The 21,970-nt window shown below is 40.4% G+C and overlaps 1 protein-coding gene across 1 annotated transcript in view; it reads right to left on the reverse strand.

Moving 5' to 3' along the window:
* Nucleotides 1–21,970, reverse strand: part of LOC148348797 (partitioning defective 3 homolog) — a 387,206-nt gene that overhangs the window by 263,751 nt on the left and 101,485 nt on the right. The window contains exons 4-5 of the mRNA XM_088322738.1: nt 14,100–14,284; nt 11,331–11,468 (exon numbers count right to left, since the gene is read on the reverse strand). Coding sequence (XP_088178864.1) covers nt 11,331–11,468; nt 14,100–14,284 — 323 coding nt within the window. The remainder of the gene's footprint in view (nt 1–11,330; nt 11,469–14,099; nt 14,285–21,970) is intronic.

A 21,970-nucleotide genomic window follows, 5' to 3' on the forward strand; every position in this document is an offset into this window, starting at 1 on the left:
CCTAAAACTGTATTGAATAGCTTTATTAGACGTTTTGTTGAATACTTCCATTAAAACATCTAGTAGTACAAAGTGTTCTATATCAAAATTATGCAAACATGCTTTTGTTTTGTTAAAGTTTTGAATGGAAATCAAATGATATGATGTTACACAAGCAAGTAGCCCACAAGCTATCCATAGATAACTAGGTTTCAAAATAGCTAAGCAGGAAATTATTTACAAGCATGTTAACTGGCCAACTGCTAGCAAGCTAAGCGTTGCGGACGAGAAAACCAGCTCATGGTTTTAAGAGAGCTAGCTATGAGTCGCTAACAGTCTAACAAGCTTGCTCACACCTTGTAGCTAGATAGCTAGATTTGGATTACACGTTATGTTGCTTACAACTAAAGGTGTGAACAAACTAGCTAGCTAAGGGTTATTTCAACTGAAACTGATTCAACATGCCTTCAATGTCACTTTTCAGTACATCTGCTGACTCCTTAACTCAGCAATACAACGCGGGTTCAGTCTCCTCGCGACCCGAAGCAGAAGGTGACCGTCGCCTTCTTTCAACTGCCATCTCTTGCTTACTGCGCTGAGTGACAGTCTAAGTATATGTTCACCTCATTCTCCTTCAACTCTCCATCACCTTTCCCCTTCTTTGTCTCTGTGTATGTCTCCTTCTCGGAGCTTCCATCCTTCCCATCCCTTGAGTGCTTTTAGCACCCCTCTGATCCCATGGCAACCCACGGAGTGGGGGTGATGGGTAGGGGGCAACACGCCTTTTTAAATTGCAGCAGCACTCAGTCCAGGCTTGCTCCTTTTTCCCTTCTTGCCAGTCACTAATAAACCTCCATCCCGACTCGCATGGCGAACCTTTTTTATCCGATTGAATAGGGCGGGGTTAGAGATCAGTTCCGGGCACCTATAAAATCCAACATTCGCGGGATCAGGATGGAGAGCAGAATACGAAGGGTCAAGCTTCTATTGCGGGAGGGAAAAAATATAAAGAAAACCAAGAGAGGGAGCGAATGGGACAAAGCCGTAAAGTGCAAAGTCTTGTTACCTTCAAATTGGTGGGCAGGTTAGAAAGCTGAGAGGAGCAGCTGTTACAGTTGAATGTGGGGGATATAAAAAAGACTGCATGTTGAGGGGCTGTCAAATACCCCCACCCAACAGCACTAGAAGAAACCCACTTTAAATGGGTGTGTGTTGTCGTACCATTAGCTATGACCAAGTACAATGTGTCGCTGTTAAGAGAGCTAGGGAAGGAGGAAGGCTCCCTCCTGAGCCCGTCTTTGGCATCAAATGCTTAGCAAGAAAAGGGTTAAGGGTTACTAAGAACAGGGGGTTTCTGGCAAACACCCTCTCCCCCCACATCCTATTAAAAGGTAATCAAAGATTCTTAAATATGCAACATGTGATGAAATAGTACATGATTCTGCATAAAAGCTACATATGTTTTATCACTATATTCCTATTCATTTTCTTAGATACATTTTGAAGGGAGCATGTCTTGTTTGTTATGAGCTGTGACGTCATCAGAGTAACACCCGACCCCTGAAAAGCCATGTTGTTTTACATGTTAACTAGTAGAAGAGATTACGAGTGTTTTAAGCCAGGTGTTGGTAGTTTTTGTGGTGTCGCCTAGCTGTTGGGTCGCAGGTGAATGTAGTAACGGAACAACAAATGGTGAACAACAAAAAAAGCGTTAACTGAGGGGAAAAAAAACGCAGAGCCGCAAACGAGAGGATAACTGGGACCAATCAACGAAAACCGGCTCCAGCATTGGCGGAAGAATGTGAGGCTGGCCTATTTAAAAACACGCAGTGAGCAGCCAGGCTAACCAGGAACCAAAATCAAAAAGTTGCTACTGTCATGAACCAGAACGGACTCACAGATCCAATAGCGTTAGTTTCAGAGTTTCTATTTGAAAGAGTAGTTGGAGCTGGCTTGGGACGTCGGTGCTTGTTGGTCGTCAGTCTCTTCGGGCGGAATGGCAGCTCCGTGACGGATAGACGGAAGGTGCAGCTTAGCAGGTAAGTCGATGGCTGGGGCGGGAGAGTAGGTCGCAAAACGTGGAACGGAAATAGGTCAAAAACGAGAGACAGTCATGAATCAGGCAAGAGGAGTCGTAGGTACCCTGTAGTCTGGCGAAGCACTCAGGGATACAAAGAGTATACCCGGACATCCATCTCTGGACCCAGACAGCTTAAGTGGAGAACGTCAGCCAATCAGGAAGTGCGCTCCAGCGCGCCAAACAATATCCCCAGGTGACTTCACTTAGGCAATCACGACAGCTACAGCAATAACGTGAAGCCGGCCGGAAATAAACAAACCAAGGTACATGGCAAAACTGGCGCTAACGCCAGGCTAGCCTGTCAAAAACCACAGCCTAAATGTAAATCAACATGAATAGTGGCAAAGGCTATGGCCAAAACTGCGAATCTGACCATTATTAAACCAAGGGACGTTTCAAAACTGACACAAACGCCAGACTTTCCGGCCAAACAACACACGGTGGGAAGCCAACGAGCGCTATTCGCAATCAAAACAAGAAAGCTCTCGACAGAACCAACGCGAACAGGGAGCGAGCTGGACAAAATTATACCGACCCGAACACATGTGAACACAAACAAAAAGCCACCATGGCCTATATAAAAAGAGGCGAAGACAAACAAGGAACGCACGCATGTAAACTTATTCCACGTAGTTTTTGGAGGTCGAAACATGGCTCTTAACCACAAGAAGTCTCGAAGGGCTGTACAAACTACATACTGCTGACTATTGTTACACCATCTCTGATCTAAAACTTGCATTAGGGTAAGGAAAATCAAAACTTCAGCATAAAGAAAATAAAGAAACCCTGAGAAGGGACCGCAAATAAACAAAGGCCCAATTATTCCAGGCAGAAATCAGCGCTTTGCAATCACTGTGTACTACAATCGCTCTGTAATCGGAGCTGCCTCACACGGTATGTTAATGGGATTCGTCATTTTGAAAGTGTTTTGCTCCTTCAATGACATCACAGTTCTAGAGGAACCTAGCCAGATGGGACCAACTCTGAGACTAAATTTCTGGATACGCCCAGCGCGTGAACTATTTTGAAAAATATTTGCATAATTATGGGGAGGAACACTACAAGCTCTGACCCTGATTGAAAAGGAACAAAATTTTGGGGAATATCTTTAACAAGGAAAGGGTGAAAGGTTACTGAAAAGAGTGGGGTTCTAGCAACCCCCTCCTAGCCCACATCCTCTTAAGGGCTAAAATCCACATGTGACAGCTCCATGTGTCGGCCTTTCAGTCAGACCATTCCGTTGGCTTCTAATGACTACTCTTTGCCAGGCAGAACAATGGAAGGCCAAAAGAACAGGATGTCGAAATGTCTTGGAATGAACAATGGATGTTTTCACTAAATGTCCAACCTGAGGAAGCGAGCATCTACATCAAGCCCCGACTTGTTGAGATATGGACAAAGGCACGCCTTAACCTCAGTCCTGATTCGAAATGTTAGTTTAACTTGATCTGAAATTCAAAGTATGCTAATGGCAACAAACAAAAGCCACATGTGAAATATTCTTTTCTCTCTGGGAGTGAGGTAAAGAGGTTAAAGCAACCGTAATTGCAGCGCCAGCATGGCTGCAGTTAGACTAAACACTGTATATCATAAAAGGCACATGCAGGACATCACAGAACGATAGAGATGCACTGTGGCTGAGATGCACTAAGTTGGTTGTAACTCCTAGAAGTCCCATCAAGGCTGCTCCAGTACCAAAAGCAATCACAAAAACTTGGATATTTCTTAGACGCATACACTCTTTCCTTAAAATAAGTCATTAGGGGTACAGGGATGCCCAGGGGCAACTCTTAAGGCTCTCTAGCCTTGGTTTACCATCAACATTTTTGTTGGATTTTGTTCCACTCAAATCTAGGAGAATACAGTGTTGTTCATTAACTCCAAAAGTGGCCAAAATGATTGTTGCACCAAATGACATTTCCACCATTGTTCATCATTTTAACCCTTGCAGGCTACTTTAAAAAATTACAACTAAGAAAACAAATATATACCCATAAGTGAGACTATGAGATACTAAATGTGAACGAGATATTAACATGTTTAACAAGGATGAGCAAAGCGGCCATAAGGTACAATTTGACCTGAAAATTTTGATTTAGTGTCCAAGATAGCATACAATTAGTCGTTTGAGATCTGTGCATGTCTCTGTAGTCCATGCACACTTACCAACATTGGGTTTTGAAAATTAATTTTTTGGCCATTGAAATGTAATCTGATTGCTCTCGTCATTAAATGCTAGGTCTGTTAGCCACACCAACATACTAAAAACAAGCATAGCGCGAGAAACAATAATCTCCATTCTTTAGCAGCCGATAGCAACTTAATGCAATGTCATTGTAGTTCTGAAATTGGTTCATTGAGTTTTTAAGCATCATTTACTATTTAATTTTCGGTAGAAAAAAAAGAAACATTTTGTCTTCAAGTTGGCCTGCCAGATGCCTTAAGATTTCCTTTAATGTAAATTGCTTATTTTACAATACAACATGAATGAGGTTATCATTCAAAACATGGGCACTAGAGACCCTCAAAGTATCCTTGAGCAATACATTGAAACCCCCAGGGCATGAACACAACATCAGAGGTTTGTTTGTGTAGCCGGAGACTCAAATCTACAGTACATCAAATTAGGTTTAGGCTTTAGCTACTCCCCCATCTGCAACCTCAACCAAATTAAAAACGGTCTGCATTTGATGTAGAAAGTGTGTCTGGCTTGTAAATGTTCTGACGAAGATTTACTTCAGGCAAATTAGGGAGACGGACAGGTTCCTAATGCAGTTAAGCTAATTAAATCAGAGATGTGAGGCTGCATTTGTCCACATCAGGGAACAAAATGGTGGCATGTCGGAAGGAACAACGTTTCAAAGACGGGCAGTCACATTTGTGGAAAATTCTCAAATAGGGGTTATGTATATCTCTATAACATTGTTCCTCCCTACGGGCTCATGCAATTTTCTTCATGAGATGCCCTTCTAAATATTGCATCTGTAGGGACCTGTTTTATACATCAGGTCTGGGCTGATCTATCAATGCCACAGTAATCCGTACCTTTGCCTACTGTATGGGTAAATGGCACTTTAACATCATTAGGCCAGCTAATTATGAAGGCTTAAATCAATCACCGGGTCAATAACAGGACCATAAGAAGGCAGAGTGACCAAGAACATCAATAATGGTGGTGCATGATGAGACCACTCGTGAACCCCAAAGAGGCGCAACAGCTTTGGATGGGCGGGAGGACTCATGACAATTGAGTTATCACAGGGCTTGTTCTGAACTCTTAGCCATTTACATCCAAATGGTACTTTACTTCAGTGTCATATCAACATTTGGACTTTGTGATGTATGAAAGAAAACTTCAAAAGGCATATTACGTTTTTTTCAGACACTTGACCGAGAGGTGACAGAAAAGCGATGTGAAAAGGTAATCTTACGGCGGCGGGGATTTTGGACTCGTCTGAATCCAGAGTCTTTACCAGTGTTTTTAAAAAAGGGCTCGCTAGTGCTTCTGCGAGATTAATCATCATTTTGAGCTTATTAAGAGGGAGGACAGTCTGCTTTCCACGGCTTAGAACATGGAATCCATCTTTTATGCCGTGAAGGTCAGTGAATCGGTGATGTTAATTTAATGAGAGTCTATATGGGAAAGTTTTTTTTTTCTTCTAGCGAATGAAAATTACTCATCAACGCAAGGTTTGCCATTGTAGGGAGAACTTACAAATGTGACATGCTTCTATCGTCTGTCTTTTTCGTCCCGTTATACAACTACACTTTGGATTACTTTCTATCCTATGGTTATGGGTTTTAGCGCACAAAAATGTGTTTATACAAGGAATCAAATCCTTGCCCTGAAGAACTCTCGTGCCGGCGTGATTCCACATTTACTGGACGACGTGAGGGGGCCCTATTGTGGCTGCAGAGCCGGAGCTAAGGTGAAGGCTAAGCGGCTAGCGGCGATACAACCCTAAAAGCCTTCGGTACCGTCCGTAATCATGGGAAATGTGAACTCTCTACCAATAAGACCGACGAAATGACTGTGCGGGTGAAAAACATCAAAGCGTACAGGGAGTTCAGTTAGCTGTGTTTTACGGAAACGTGGCTCACATCTAGCATCCCGGACGCTAACGTGGAGCTACCCGGCTTCAGCGCTGTGAGGGCAGATAGAGACACAAAAGCCTGCGGGAAGCGGAGAGGAGGCGAACACGCTATCTACGTGAACACGAGGTGGTGTAACCCTGGGCATGTAAATACAAAGATTTCCATCTGCTGCAGGGACGTCGAACTTGCTAAACTACAAACACAGCACCCCGAGGCCATCCTGTAAATCTCTGGGGACTTTACTCACGTGAGTCTGGATACAACAGCGCCTGCTTTCTTTATTATTTTATTTTTCAACACAAGGAGGCTGCTGGAAGTGTGAATTTCCCTATGGGGATAAATAAAGTATCTGTCTATCTATCTATCTAACAACAGGTAAGTATGTGGACACTAAAGCATAACCTTTCATCAATAAAAAAATAATTACATTTTAAAGTCGTACCTTCACCAAGACCCTGGTCTTGGGATTTGATCGAATGGGAGAGAAAATGAGAACTTGAGTTAAATGATGAATTATTGAAGAAAGTAAACCTATGGTACACAATTCAGCTGGTGATTACGGAGCTCAACAGTCTATTCCCTAGATCAATATTTGCTGTCTTATTTGAGCAGGTGGCAGTAATGGAAGTAAAGGGGGCTCAAAGTGGTAGTGGTCCCGCTATTCGTTTTTAATTGGAATCTGAGACCCTTGGATGACAGAGGGACATAAAACCCATGTGCAGAGTCTGTGTTTTTAGCAGGGGCTAAATGAAGAGATGTGTTTGGATAATGAGGTGCTTGAGTCGGATTTGTAATGAAGAAAAGCGCCAAAATCCAGACACGGCCACACCAATCGAGTGAGGTCAAATGCAACGTGGCTTGAATGCTTTCAACAGTTGAAAATACGAGAGAAAATTGAAGTAAAATGAAGGTCATCGTTTTATCTAAACACCCCCCCAAAATAATAAAAAATAGACAAGTAAGGTTAGTTCAGTGCATTATTTTCATTAAAAATGTATCCACATCGTCTTAGTGTGTGGTTTTACAATAAAAAGTCAGCGACAGGAGAAAAAAACTTTAAAAAATGTACTACTTAAGAGTTTAACTTTATTTTGGTAAAATCAATTTTATTCACATTGGTAGGGTGTGGTTCAATGGCTGAAAATCCTGAGGCCATCTCTTGCCATCTCCATCACTAAGGATATACTTCCCTCAGATCAATTTTCCTCACATGGTTAGTCTGTGCCTTGCCATAATCATGTTTTATTTTTTTATTATGATTATAATAATTATGATTATTATTAATTTTATTTTTATTGTATTTTAACGACTGTATCTGTGTATTAGTTGTTTCAGGCGGTTGGTTGGGGATAGAGGATGTGATTTTATTGTCTTTTTGTACACTAAAGGATTTTATACAGAGGCAATCGTTGCTTAAAAGTGTTTTACGAATAAACGTTATTAGATTTAAATCAAACCTAACTAGCGGAAACCAGAGCTTCTACCTTACAAAAATGTGTCCTTACATCCAAAGCGAATTAAAATATTGTTTAAGATAGGACGATAGAAAAGGGAAATTACACTAAGACATTTGTGCCAAACTGACCAAAATACTGTTTACCAAAAGTTCTCCCCAAAAAAAGGCCATCAGAAGATGCCATCCATTCCAAAAAAACATAGATTGTGTCATTTTGTGACAAAGAAAGAAATAAAAATAAACGAAAATGACAAAAATGAACAACCTTCTACCCAACCACCAAAAAAACCACAGAAAAACAGAAAAATAATTGTGCCTTTGTGACACAAGTAATGTAGTTAAGTTTTTGGCCGAAATTTTATTATGTTTTTTTACTCTAGTTACTAGTGATCCCAAGAGCCAAGAAGAAATCAGTAGGTTCAAGAGCGTTTTCCATTTGGGCCCCGGTGCTGTGGAATGCTCTTCCCCCTGAGATTCGATCTGCAACCTCAGTGGAAATGTTTAAATCTATGCTTAAAACAAACTTCTATTCTATTCTATAGCTTATGAATGACCTATATTTCATGTTGACAATATCTATGTAATTAAGTGATTAAGGGGCTATACAAAAAAACATGACTTGACTCAACATGGTGCATAAAAAACAAGATGAGTCATTACATCCAAAGCAAATCAAAATATTGTTTACGATAGGACAATAGAAAGGGGAAATTACACCAAGACATTTGTGCCAAATTGACCAAAATACTGTTTACCAAAAGATCTACAAAAAACATGACTTGACTCAACATGGTGCATAAAAAACAAGATGAGAAATAATTATGCAATTTCCATGACAGTCTCCCACATCTTAAATTTTGAGAGATTTTCTTTCCATCCACAATTGTCAAAAAAAAACCTTCCAATGTACACCCTTTCGCATAAAACTGACCACTCTCGTGTAGAAAAACGATGCAAATGAAATGCACCGCGCAGGTCACAATGGTGAGGCAGTCCGGGCTGGTGCTTTTCTCCGGCGTCGCCAAGTAGATATTTATGGTCGCCAGGGCCTTATTATATTTCTTAGGGCAACTCGAAAGCTTTTTACTCCCTGATGGGAGCAATAAAAAGTGGGGAAGGTTTACTGGACCTTACGGTCTTGAAGTGGAGCCTTTCAACCAGTGACAATCTCCGTGTGTGTACCACAACACTCATCAAAGTAGTGATCCATTCCTTTGTGTCCGATAGTGAGCTTGCAAAATACATCCCAGACACGTTTGACACACAATTAAAAAAGGCCTTGATTTTATTTTCACTAAAACTGAACCCATCTGCTCACTGCTGTCCAAGCTGGTTTGGATCCAGGCCGGCACCCCGTGTTCCTTTCCCCAAACTCATTATAGTATGCAGCGAAGGTGTCCCGTCTCTCAATGATTTGTGGGTAATGAGCTGGCACCGCCCTGTTCAATTATTCTCATTGAGAAAGTGATTTCTCACTCCAGGGGGCAAATTAGAGAAGCTGAACACATGAACTCTAATCACGAAACTGTGCATTAACGAGCACCGGCACAGAGGGAACGTTTTGGGATCGAAATCAAGAAGTGGATACATACAAAGTACAAGGGCATAGCAAGAACAAAATAAATGGGGTATATTTTTGGCCTGCACGACAATAAAAATGTACCATGCCATGGCGCCCAATTGGCCCCGCCTGTGTGGAACCAGCTGCGGCTCATTGACAGATTGGCTTTCCGTCTATTTAAGCTCAGTGCTCTCATTCTTCCTTTGTCAATCCGTTAACAAACCTCTGCCCTGCAAGACGTGGGTTTTGACTCTGTCCCGTATCCTGTTGGTATTCCCTGTCCGGTATTATCGTTTATTTTTTTTTATATCGATTTCCAGTTTTGTTCCCGTCTATTTCTTTCCTGTTTTTTTATTCTCTCCAGTTTTCGTTCCCGTCTAGTTTGTCCTGTTTATTTTCGATATCCTGGTTCATTATCAATCCTGTCTGTCCATCCTGTCCGGTATCGACCCCATCTGTCCGATATCTACTCGGGCAATTGGTATCGGTCTTGTCGGCCTCTGGTTTCCTATCATTTCACGCCAGACTGCTGTCTAACATGCATGACTCCCCATTGCCCGTAAAATAAAAGGCTTGTGTGAGAACGTCCCGCGTTTGGGTCCCGATCAGGTTCTGGTTCTTGACAAAATGCTTGTATGGAGCTAGCACATTGTTGCCATTTTTTTACAAAAACAAGTGCAGGCACATCCTTATCATTTTTCAAAAACAAACAGAGCAATATGTCAAAAAATATTTTAAAAAAAAAACCTCCTCCACAAGCCAGAGCAGGTCCCTGTGGTAAGGACACGGCCAGGCTGTCAAGTCATTACAAAAGGTTCCCCCTTAAGGTCATTTCCATTCTGCCTACAGCTCCCTGTCACTTCTGATAACTTTCAAATGGAACACTTGCCTACCCACGACCTCACACCCCCTCAACACATAGAGGTACACAGTGAATGCGAGAGACAATCACAAAGTGCATGCGCCACATGAAAGTGTGAAGTGAGGGGACAAGCATGCAAAGTCCAGCAGTGCACAACATTACTTCACACGTGGTGGTGCATGGACCCCTGCCCTTATCTTGTGCTGTGACTTCACAAATATAAAAGGATGTAAAAATAGCAGCAACTTAGCGTATAGTGAAACCTAAGTGGAGATCTGATCCCAAAAGATTAAAGTGGAGAGTTCTTAAAAAAAAAAAAAAAAAATCCATTCAACCCTAGTCATTACCCTCAAGAGGGGTGACCGACAGCAAGACAAACACATACACAAAAACAAAGAAAATTTTTAAAAAGGCAAAAAGTAGCAAAAAACACACACAATTTTTTTGGACCATCACCAACCCAAATGCTTAAATAGCCAAACAAGTTAAGCACCTCGGCACCCAAGTCGGTCATGCTTTCGTCCCTCCAGATGAAACGGGACACAAGAAAGCGGCCATGTCACTTGGGTCAGGGTGACACAACACACTCTTCCGTTCAACAGCAGGGCCCGACAGCTTTCACTGGTTTACCCCTGCCGCATCATGCAGGTGCCATGTCCATCCCTTAGAACGCGTCCAAACATTCCATTACCCTTTTGCAACACCTCTCCACTCATTCCTATCACCAAAAAGAGCTCTAGCTTCCACTAGATTTAGACCTCTTTCCTGCAGGGCACTCATAACACCATCCATTCACGTCAACCACGGCCTTCCTCTTGGTCTTCTTCCATTTATTTCTGCTCTGTAGATCCTCTTCAGCATTCGCTCCTCAACCACCCTCTCCAAGTGTCCAGACCATCTGAGTACTCTCTTATCCACACGCTCAATTCCACTACTAATCCAGTTCTGTCTCTCACAGTTTAATTTCTAAATTCATCCAATATTGTCACTCCTAAAATACTCCACAAACACTCAAAAACATTGAATTTCCTTCTCAAATCTGCGTTCAGGCTCCAAGTCTCTGCACCATACAACACAGTCGGAACAATCACACTCTCATATAGTCCCCTTTCCACATCCATACTGATACTCTTGTTGCTCATCACTCTCCTCAGAGCACCCAAAACAAATAATAAAAAAGTAATGAAAATAATAAACTAAAAGTATTTCTACGAAGGAATAATCACACCAAGATGCTAATAAAATATATTTGCGGAAGTGAAATACCAGAAAGATTTGTACAATTAAACAAACATACCTGCTCTTGTCGATCAAGCCAACGGTCCACCAAAGGGTGGTTGGCACTCAGGGACGACCTAGTCATCTCTCGTTGAAACTGAGTGGTCCTGCCACTTGAATCTCGTGGAAGACTCCGGTAGGCATGGCCTCCCCTGCCCTTTAAACAAAAAACAGTGGTTTGTACTACAATAGAAGTGGTGCCAATAGTATTCTTTTGCAGTTTGAAGCAGGAACTTTGATAACATTCCTTAGTCTAGTAAACATGTGTCAGCCTTTTTAACACAATTAATGGTGCAGAAAAAGCATGTGCACTATTTAAGATGGATTTCATTGGAGAAAGGATGAGGAAATAAACATCACAGTTGACATACACAATCCTACTTATCAAAGAGAAATCTAAGCCCATTGCACCACTTTTAAGTATTATGTGCCGTGAAAGGCCATTGCAAGCTAGAATGGCATCTATTTTCACCATATAATATAACCCCCCTCAATAACACATGAAACCAAGAGAAGTTGCTGAGATCGTATCAACGGAGCATTAGTTATCATTATCGTAAAACCATTGAGAGTAAAATTGTTCACTAATAGTCTTTGGATTTCATTGCCTGCGTAGTGATCTTACTGAACTTTAGATGCATGAAAGCCCTATGAGTAAGAATATTCCATTCTTTGATTAGTTATTTTGAATTCATAGATACATTATTTAGAGTAGGATAGGTTTAGTTGTCTGAAACTCATCGATCAAGAACATACTTCCATAATCTCATAATAATAAATGTTCATATGCCAATTTAGCGCAGTTGGTCCCAGGTATAATGAACAGAAAAATTTCACACCCGAGCTCCTTATGGACCTCCATTCCCGTTGAGGATTTGATGTCTGTGTATCTATCAGTCTCAAGCACATGTCCAGTCTGTGTGACACAGTCCAAAAGGGCACCTTCTTGACCAAACATAAGACTTAATAGCAATCTCTTCTCACTCAACTGGGAAGTGGTACGACTCTAAAAACTGAAGTGTCTATAAAAAGGATCAGACGATGCGGCAGGACACACTAATCTCAAGGAGGGTTGCAATATCACACCCTGTGGGAAAGCTTTGTCTGCTGCACCAGGTAGGCTGATATCCATCATGCATTAAGTTGTATTTTTTTAATGTGCATGGTGACGCAAGATCACAGAGTTAATTCTGAAAATATCTCATCTCATCTCATTATCCGTACCGCTTATCCTCATTAGGGTCGCGGGGGGGCTGGAGCCCATCCCAGCCATCTCCGGGCAGTGGGCAGGGGACACCCTGAACTGGTTGCCAGCCAATCGCAGGGCACACAGGGACAGACAACTCATTCGCTCATTCACACCTAGGGACAATTTGGACCGGCCAATCCACCTGAAATGCATGTTTTTGGAATGTGGGAGGAAACCGGAGTGCCCGGAGGAAACCCACGCAAGCACGGGGAGAACATACAAACTCCGCACAGGAAGTCTGGAGCTGGATTTGAACCCACGACAGGTTCCCATGACATGAACTGTGCCGCACAAGCGCTAACCACTGCGCCGCCGTGCTGCCCTTCTGAAAATATGAGTTACTCAAAATATTCAATTACATTAGACATAGTAATATTTTTATTTTGTTGTTATGTCGCATATATGCCAACCTTTTGACATTAAAAACAGACTTCTATAGCATATGAATAACCTATATTTTGTTTTGACAATATCTGTATTATTTGTTATTGCAACATCCATTGCAGCCTGGTCATCCTGGAAGGGGGAAAACCTAATCTGAGGTCCCTTCTCAAGGTTTCTTCATTTTCCTCATGCTGAGGTTTTTGAGTTTTTCCTTGCCCTCATGTAGGTTTAAGATCAGTGGATGGTGTCATAATAGTCTGTGATTTGCAATAATCTGTGGTCTGTGCAGCTCTTTGAGACACTTAGTGATTAAGGGCTATACAAATAAACATGATTTGACTTGACTTAAATGTTCGAGCACACTGTAATTTTAAACGTGAAATGCAATCAGTCTCCAGAATATATATACATATAGACAACACGTTCTTGTTTAAACCCGGAAACTTTTACAAAAATGGAAATCTAATATGATTTTTGGAGCCATTTAAAAAATGTAGTCTTGCTTCAAAATAAGGAAGCCGTAAACAAAATACTAGTCTTGAGTGATTATATTTGTGTGTTTGTTAAATTTAACCAAAACATTATTTTATTTTTATTCTTATTTTTGTTTTGAAGAGGTGAAATGCAGCATTCTAAAGCATCAAGCATGATGTTTTGGCTACTTTAGACAACAAAAAAAGACGTGTATATTAAATGTGGTAATATGGTAACATTGGCAGTTAATGATTACAAAATCATTAAAAGTTCACTGCCGTTATCTAGCGATCCCAAGGTATCAACACACAATGCCCTCCATTTTCATGTTTGACTAGTCTTAGAAGTCAATAGTAATGAATTGAATGTACAGCACACCTGGCTTAAAATATATACAATCATTATACTGTAATAGTAGTTCATAAGCCAAAAATTTGCTATTTTTACACATAGCTAATGTAAATCGTCCTCCCACATTTACAAAAAAAAACAGAACTTCGAGCTTCATGCCTTCCGAACCCTATCACGTTTCCAAAAATTGGGTAATATTTTAGCTCTCCGATGATTTGTTTCAAGTGCTTTATATTTCAGTTAAGAAGGTATAAACATAAGAAAAGCCCAAATTGGGACATAATCTGCCCTACAGGTTTAGAAAATGGCTGATGGGGTCAGGCTGTATACCTTCCGTTCAAGGCTGTTGGTATGAGGGTCCGTGTGCGGCTTGTGGTTATACTTTTGGTAGCCAGCGGTGGTGGACCAGCGACTTGGATCCTTTCTGGATGGTTCTTCGTTCTCGAGTAGGATTTGTCCAGCTTGAAGTCCTGCCAGAGAAGGATCACTACTGCGTCGCACATGGAGAGGCATGTCTTCATGAAGAAACAAACAAAAAACGGGAAAATGAGAACAGAAAACTTAGTGATGCTGCTGTTTCAACAACAACAAAAAAACAATGCTTGGTTCTACAATACCAAGCCAGTCAAGTCAATTTGAGAGTTTGCTGAGGTGAGAATCATTACGCAGCTTCCCAAAGCCCAGATGGATTTATATTTTGTCGTCCAAGCCGCCGGAGCAATATATGCATAATTATGCAAATAGTTGGGTAACCAGCTGTCATCAATCACTGGATCAGTGCATTGAGCATATGCCAGCGCTAAGCTTCCATCTGATGCATTGCAGACAGGTCTTGGTGGCGGGAGTCACACAGATTAATCTTGCTTTATGCCGTTCCAGAAAAGCATGCCTATTTAATATAGCCACAAGAAGGGGGACATTTTAAAGACACTAAGTGATTACTGTTGCTGCCTCGGGTAACTGTGACAGTAATGACAGCTCAAAATAAGTCAGTTTGTCAAATGCCCAAGCCAAACAAACAGCAGTAATTCTTATGTAGCACCAAACATGTTGCTTGTTAACAAAGGAGAAGAGCCTTATTGTTTATGAGTAAACTTTTAATTGACATTGTCGACAAAAATCAATAATAGTAATAGTGGCCATTTTTTTTTCAACGGATTGGCATTTCTAAAAAAATGTAATATCTGCTAAGAAGTGTCTCAAGCGATAACATACAGGAATGGTGGAGTCAAAATCAAGTACGAGTGCCAACATTTCTAAAGTTTGGGAGCATTTTATCCTGGATACGGCGGATAAAAAGATTACTTTCAAAGTTTGTAAAGCAGACCTTGTGTAGGATGTAGGTAGGTTGGTGACACATGGACATTTAAAGAGCAGGTTGAACAGAGCCTGACTCGCCTCAGGAAGATTCAAATAACGTTCAAACCATTACAATTTTGATGACATGCACTGTTCACTGTATACATGTGTGTTTGGGTGTACAAATACCTTGAGCATCATTCAAGACTGTGCCTGACAAACATATTTCAAAGTAAATGCATGCAGTCGGAAGAAGAAATGTCAGTTGGTAAAACCATTTGTTTACAAACTGTTGAGAAAGGTTTCGTATGTTTGTTACATACTTTGCAGTTGAGCACTGACTGTACTTCACAAAATGCACATGTTTGTTTTGTTTCAAGTTCTACGGCTAATAATGAGCCTCTTGGTTTAGAGGGATTCAAAATGTTGACTTGATTTAAATTTTTAAATGGCTGTCCTTAAAAAATGAACGGAAGTTTATCTTTGGATTTATGTTGCTACTGAGGACTGCAGCAATTGAGTCATTCTTAACCAAGGGATTATTTTCTAATTGTTTCAAATAGCCGTGACTAGCCTATTAATATGCATTATTTGCAGCCCCACTTTTGATACCGGTGTATTATCTAATTATTAAACTTGTACTAAGTACAAAAGGGGGATATTTTTGGCATAACAGATTATAGTGGTATCAGATTTAAATATTGGTATCGCGAGTGTCCCTGAGTGCTTTAGAGACATGACACAATTTTCTGAGCATGTTAAAGTATTTTGTGTCTGTAGATCACCAAATGTTTATCGCTGAATGTCGATGGCCCACTACAATTGTGCCACTGTTGAAATCAAATAAATTCACGTATCCCAGTGATTACTACTTCATTGATCAACTCCCCAACTTTCTATCTAGTCATTAGGCATGAGGTATGATTTTTTTCCCCTTGATATATCTTTTAGTGGTTTAGCAATTCATCTTGATATACTAAAAATGAATTGAGACCGCTTCCACGTAAAGGACGCCGATGGGTATTTTATGTCCTGATCGGTCCATAGGGAGGGAGCCCACGTTAAGAATTGTGCTGATATCTGAACAGGACAGCTGTTTCAGTCACAGAACATTAACCTGTAGTCCCCAGATTTTCAACATTGGTGACACGCTTCAATAAAACATTTCACAGGAATTTAAACAGGCAACTACCCAAAAAAACATGATGGGAACCTCAAAGATTTAATCTCAAAGTACAGAATACTTTACTCAAATATAAAAATTAGGGGCAACAGTAAGCGCTTTCATCAACGTGAAAGAATCTGATTAGCATCTGAATGTATCAGTCATGGATAAAAATGCCTTTGAGTGCCTCTTGCAGACGCACATATTGGCGCTCTGATGGGATCATGCCTCTTAATGGCAGCTAAGATCCAGCTGGCCCCCATATGAACTCTCATTCTACTGACCAAGTCAACTTGCACATTTTTAAGTGGGATTTATTATAGAGATGGACTTTTTAATTGCTGGGTATACAACTAGCAGGGACTCCAGAGTGCCTGACCACTCGTCATGTGGGGAACTGAATAATAAAATGTCTAGTTTTCCGCCTGCTTCTAAAGGTATTCCCAAACAGATTTTTTTTCAATCAGGCACAGAACGTGTAGTGTTTCTCAACAAAATAATGCAAATATGTTACAAAATATTCCATGTGCCTGGGGACCCGGGAAATGTAGTAGAAAGTTGACCCATCCAGCTCGTTTTCTGTAGAGCTGTGACATCACTGAAGGAACAAACTTTCAAAACGGAGAACCCAATTAACACAACATGTAAGGCAGCTCCAAAATAGACAGCGAGTGGAGGTAGGCAATTGTGACTTTGCATTTATGAAATGATCTGCATTTATATAGCGCTTTTCAAGTCAATGACTTCCCAAAGCGCTTTACAGTGTGCTTCAAATTTCCCAATAGCGGCCTTTTATTGCAGCCATTTAAGACGTTAACCTGCTTATTGGGGGTATTAGGGGTTCAGTGTCTTACCCAAGGACACTACGACATGTAACACGGACAAGCCGGGATTCAAACTGGGAATTTTTGATCCCAAGACGAGCGCTCTACCTCCTGAGCTACTGCCGCGTGAGACACAGTTGGTATAATTGTGTCCGGCTAGCTCCCCCTTAGCGTCAGGGGGATGCCGAAAGCTTTCCTTTTCGTTTCGTTGTTCGGCCGGCTAGCCTGGTGTTGGCAACCGTTATGCCATGTCCTATGGTTTATTCTTGGCTGGCCTCACGTTTAACGCCATAGCAGTTGTAGCTTTGTGTTATGGGTTCACAGTTAGCGTATGTTCATTACGTGTTTTTCGTTCTGTCAGCCGCACATTTTTCTGCAGTGGCTCGGGTCGCCTTTGGTGATTTGTCCTTGTTAGCCCCCTGTTTTTTATTAGTTTTTAGCCAGAAAGCCCTTTTTTGGATGCTCGCCGTTTGTTGTACCATTACTGCATCCACCTGCGACAAAGCCTAGGCATTCTTCAGAAAGACTACCAAAAGGTTCCTTAAACATTTGTAACCACTTTGACTAGTAAACACGTAAAACAATATGGCCACTGGCTTGCTATGGTGCTGGTGTTCTTCTAATCATAGCTCAGGATGACAAATACAAGATATGCATGTTCAAAATGCATTTTCTCGGAAAATAATTGAAATGTATGATAGAAAGTATATAGAATTTATGCAAAAACATGTATTTTTTTCCTTATATTTAAACAAAGTTAGAAGCAGAGCTGCAAAGGTACCCCTAATTAAAATGTGATATTGCAAATAGAAGGCAGAACATATCAATATAAGAAAAGTACCGGTTATCAGCACCCCTCCATCTTTACGTTAAGAAAAAAATGCTCAACAGATTTTTGTGGGGTTTTATAGATCGACCTTTTCCTTTTCCCCCTATTTGCCTCCATTTAATTTGTGATGGATGACTGGGAACGTTTGATCCGGTATTTATTAACCAGCCAAAATCCAAGTGAGCCAACCAATTGATCTAGGCTGGAGAATAATCCAGGAAACTAGTGGTGGTGACGGGTTAATAAAAGGAGGCCTGATCCAGGAATTACAGTCAGGCATAGGGTCCACAAACTATTTACTATGGGGGTGGGAGGGCAGACTGTAAATGGCCATCACCTCTTATTGATCTGACCTTTAGTATTTTCTCCTGCCTTTTGGAGGAGGGTTCAATCATAGCTGAGTTTGCTATGAAAATGAAGAGTCACCCAATAACTCAATTGCTTCTTTATACATAATACAATAAAATTTGTTCCACATATGGTGAGGAATGTGCATATTTCTCTAGTGGCTCCTTTGGCCTTGCCTACTCTCAATCTACGTGTTCCTTTTAAAAAATGATATGAATAAAAATACCAAGCGACTGTGGCTTTATGAAATCCTTTTTTTTTTCTAACTTTGAATAAATCAAGTCCGTGCCAGTTCAATAGCTGAATAAATGATGGCGGGGAGCCATTTGAACTCTCCCTCTCTAACCACCGACTACATATTGATGTCCCCCGTGTGAAGCGAGGGTGGATTTCCGCTGAATACAAACTGACCCGAATCATCCACATGGCTACAAAAGGTTCCATTTTAGGTAAGCGTATGGCAGTTATAGAGTGGGAGGAGCCCTGAAATGTGGCAATTTGACAATGGAAATATGTTGAAAGAGCACATAAGGCCAGGGTCTATAAAGCTGTGTGTGTATTGGTGTGGCGTTATATACAATGTATTAGGGGTGTCAAAATGACAACATGTTAATTGAGTTAACATTAAACGCCTTCAACACAATTAATCAAGGTACCTTAGTACGATGCTTCTTAGTGGCCAGCACCTGCTAGCAGGGTAGCAAAAGCGCTCTTGGGAATAGGTTGTATCGTTTTATGATCAATGGGCAGAAAGGCTGCATCACTAATTACATATGGCCTGCGTACAATATTTAACAAATGACAAGGACAAGATGTACTAGGAATATAATAATATAATAATATATCACACAATTTAATTGGTTTTCCAATAAGTAGCTAAGAGTCATGTTTCAAATATGTCAACATTATAGAGGAATTTCAAATGGTATCTTGGTATAAACTCATTTAAACTTAAAGAGTCTTGTATGTACAGTATTTCTATTATAATCATAATTGTCTATTTTTATTGAAAACATAGTTAACATTGTTTATAACAGAATTAGACATGGCACTCCAGGATGAGGATGAAATAAATGCTTACTTGATATAAATAAGATAAAACAGAGTCAGAAAAGACTAAATATTTACAGAGTAGTTCTCTGAGACTGACCTAAGTTGTAAGTACATCACGATTTTCAATAGTAAAATGAAAAAAAGTCACATTTAGCAGCAACAAAATTCCAAAATCTGTAAAGGAGTTTACACTAGAAAGATATATACTCAGCCCAGGGATGTCCCTTAGGTAGAGACCGGCTTTGAGCATTTAAGTGCTTGTTTTAAGGGATCTGTAGCAACTAACAGGGGACAGCAAGTCAAAAAGTGGGTAGCCAGGGTGAGAGTATTCCTTTATAATGTTGCTAGGTTTGCGACGGTATTACATGCCAGGAGAATTGTATTAAAAAAATATGTTTCATTACGTGAATCATGCAATCATTTTAATTTTCAATAAATGGCAACAGCATCTGCATTCATTTTCTGTTGCAGCCGTAACATTTAGGAATTTTCTTTCTCCCATTTTTGTCATACAGTGACACAAATTAACAGGTCATCTATGTAACCGCTAAAACTTGGATTCAATTTTAAAACTGTTCCACATTGCAGTTCGTCGTCTGCCAGCCCAAGAGCTTAAATATAAACACTAAGAATGGTAACAACTGACAAGGAGGCACAACTGCTTATACTTTTTGCCATGTTACCGCTGTCAAAACAAACCAAGAGGATGACAAATATACCCTATGCAAGTTGAATAATAATGGTAAAAGTTATCAACAAAGCAATGTGTTCATCTCTGGCTCTAATGCGTTATCCATTCCCAACACCTGAAAGAGACAGAATTGGATGTTATTAATACTTGTCTATCATACCCGGCACAAAAAGTGACATTCTCTAAATGAAATAACACGTCAATACATCAACAAGCTTGGTATAATTACATGTAAATAAATACTGGCACTTTCCAGTTAAGATATGTAAATGTACCTCCGATAACAAACCTCCCTGTGCATATTTGTCTTGCTTATCAAAACAGACACATTTGTTTTGCACTATTTTCAATTCCACTTTTTAAATGAATACAACCAAAAATGAAAATGGACCAAACAGCCTTATTAAAAGACCCCTCAATTGTCTATCTCCAGAGCAAACAAACTTTTCAAAGCCAAACCCTGCCAATTTTGTCAGTGCATTATAGAACCTGAGATAAAAATAAAGGAAATTCTCTTCTCACCCCAAATTCAAGTTGCAATCTGCTATTTTTCATGATTTGTTCTGTGTTTGCAATGTGAAATGGTGAAAAACTGTCAAGAGTAGTAGCGTCAAGCAGACCTGTACTACAAGTGCTTTTTTTTTAAAACTAAACCAACCTATGTAGAGCAAATTTTGTTTATGTGACTTACTTCACTGAGGAAATGAAAATGTCCATTTCTAGATCCTATAATACAATATATTAAAGTTCAGATTGGCATTTTTCTAATTTGAATTAGAAAATCGGGGATTTTACCATATGAATGCATCACATCAATGTTAATGTGACGTCGTTCGAGTATGTTATTATGCTAATTTAGATGAATGGTGTCAGGACCAGAACGGAAACAGGATCCAATTGCGTTACGTTTTTCACAAGTTTTATTAGAGGAAAGAGATAGGGCTGCGCCCACGATCCGGTGTTCGCTGGACACGGGAAGCAAGTCGCTCTTGTACTCGGATGGTGCTCCAAACGCGGAAGTGGATCTTCCGTAGCGAGCGATGGCGGTGTCAGGAACAGAAAAAAGGGTCGGTAGCCGGGACTGGGAGAGCAGGGAGTTGTCGGGGTCGGAAGCGAGTCGGAAGCAAGAACGGGAGAGTAGACGTAGTCGGGGACAAACATAGGTCATAAGCCGGGACGGGAGAGCAGCGTGGTCAGGATCCAAACAGGTCATAGCCGGAGACAAACGGAAGCAAAAAACGGGACAGGTGGGATTCAGGGTCGAAAAAGGCTTGCCGAGTGTTCACTGAGGTTTGACAAATGTGGGCTTAAAATAAACAAATTAATTAAAATACAGTGATGTCAAAAATGCTCTGATTAACATAAATTCCTTGGCTAACTTGACCAGAACACAGACCTTCACAAACAAATAACAGGCTTTGGTAAAAGAAAATCATTTCAAAAGAAAAATGCATCACGACAGCGAATTCAATGAGTTCCAGGCATTATGCAGCTATTCCAAGCATGAATTTTGGCACAAAGAAAGAAAAAAACGTATCCTGCTTAACTAAATGTAATTGTGTAGCTTTTTTTTATATCTTCAATAGAAAGTATTCCATATGTGAATGACAAAAATGATCGATCATCTTTTGTGAACTAAAAATTAAAACAAAATGGTCACTGTTCCTATATTTTTGCCATAAACAGTCTATGTACAAAACCCTCGTAAACGTTCTCTCCATGTTTATAAATGCTTTCTCTGAGGAATCAGAACACACACATACAGAATGACACACAGGAGACATAATTGAAAAAAAATATATCACCAGGTTGTTTCGTCACACTGACATCAAAGCCCGGTCAGAATATTTTTTTTCTTATAATTTTGATCCTCGTAGCTCCAGACATTTTATTGCTCTGAACTCTGAGGCAACCGTGACAAATGTGTGTGTCCAATTTACAAGTTTCCCTACAAGCAGACACATTTTGAAGTTCCTGCATGGAATTTTCATT

Source organism: Urocampus carinirostris, chromosome 18 (genome assembly GCF_059441175.1).
Source record: "Urocampus carinirostris isolate Australia breed hairy pipefish chromosome 18, RoL_Ucar_1.0, whole genome shotgun sequence".
Taxonomy (NCBI): domain Eukaryota; kingdom Metazoa; phylum Chordata; class Actinopteri; order Syngnathiformes; family Syngnathidae; genus Urocampus; species Urocampus carinirostris.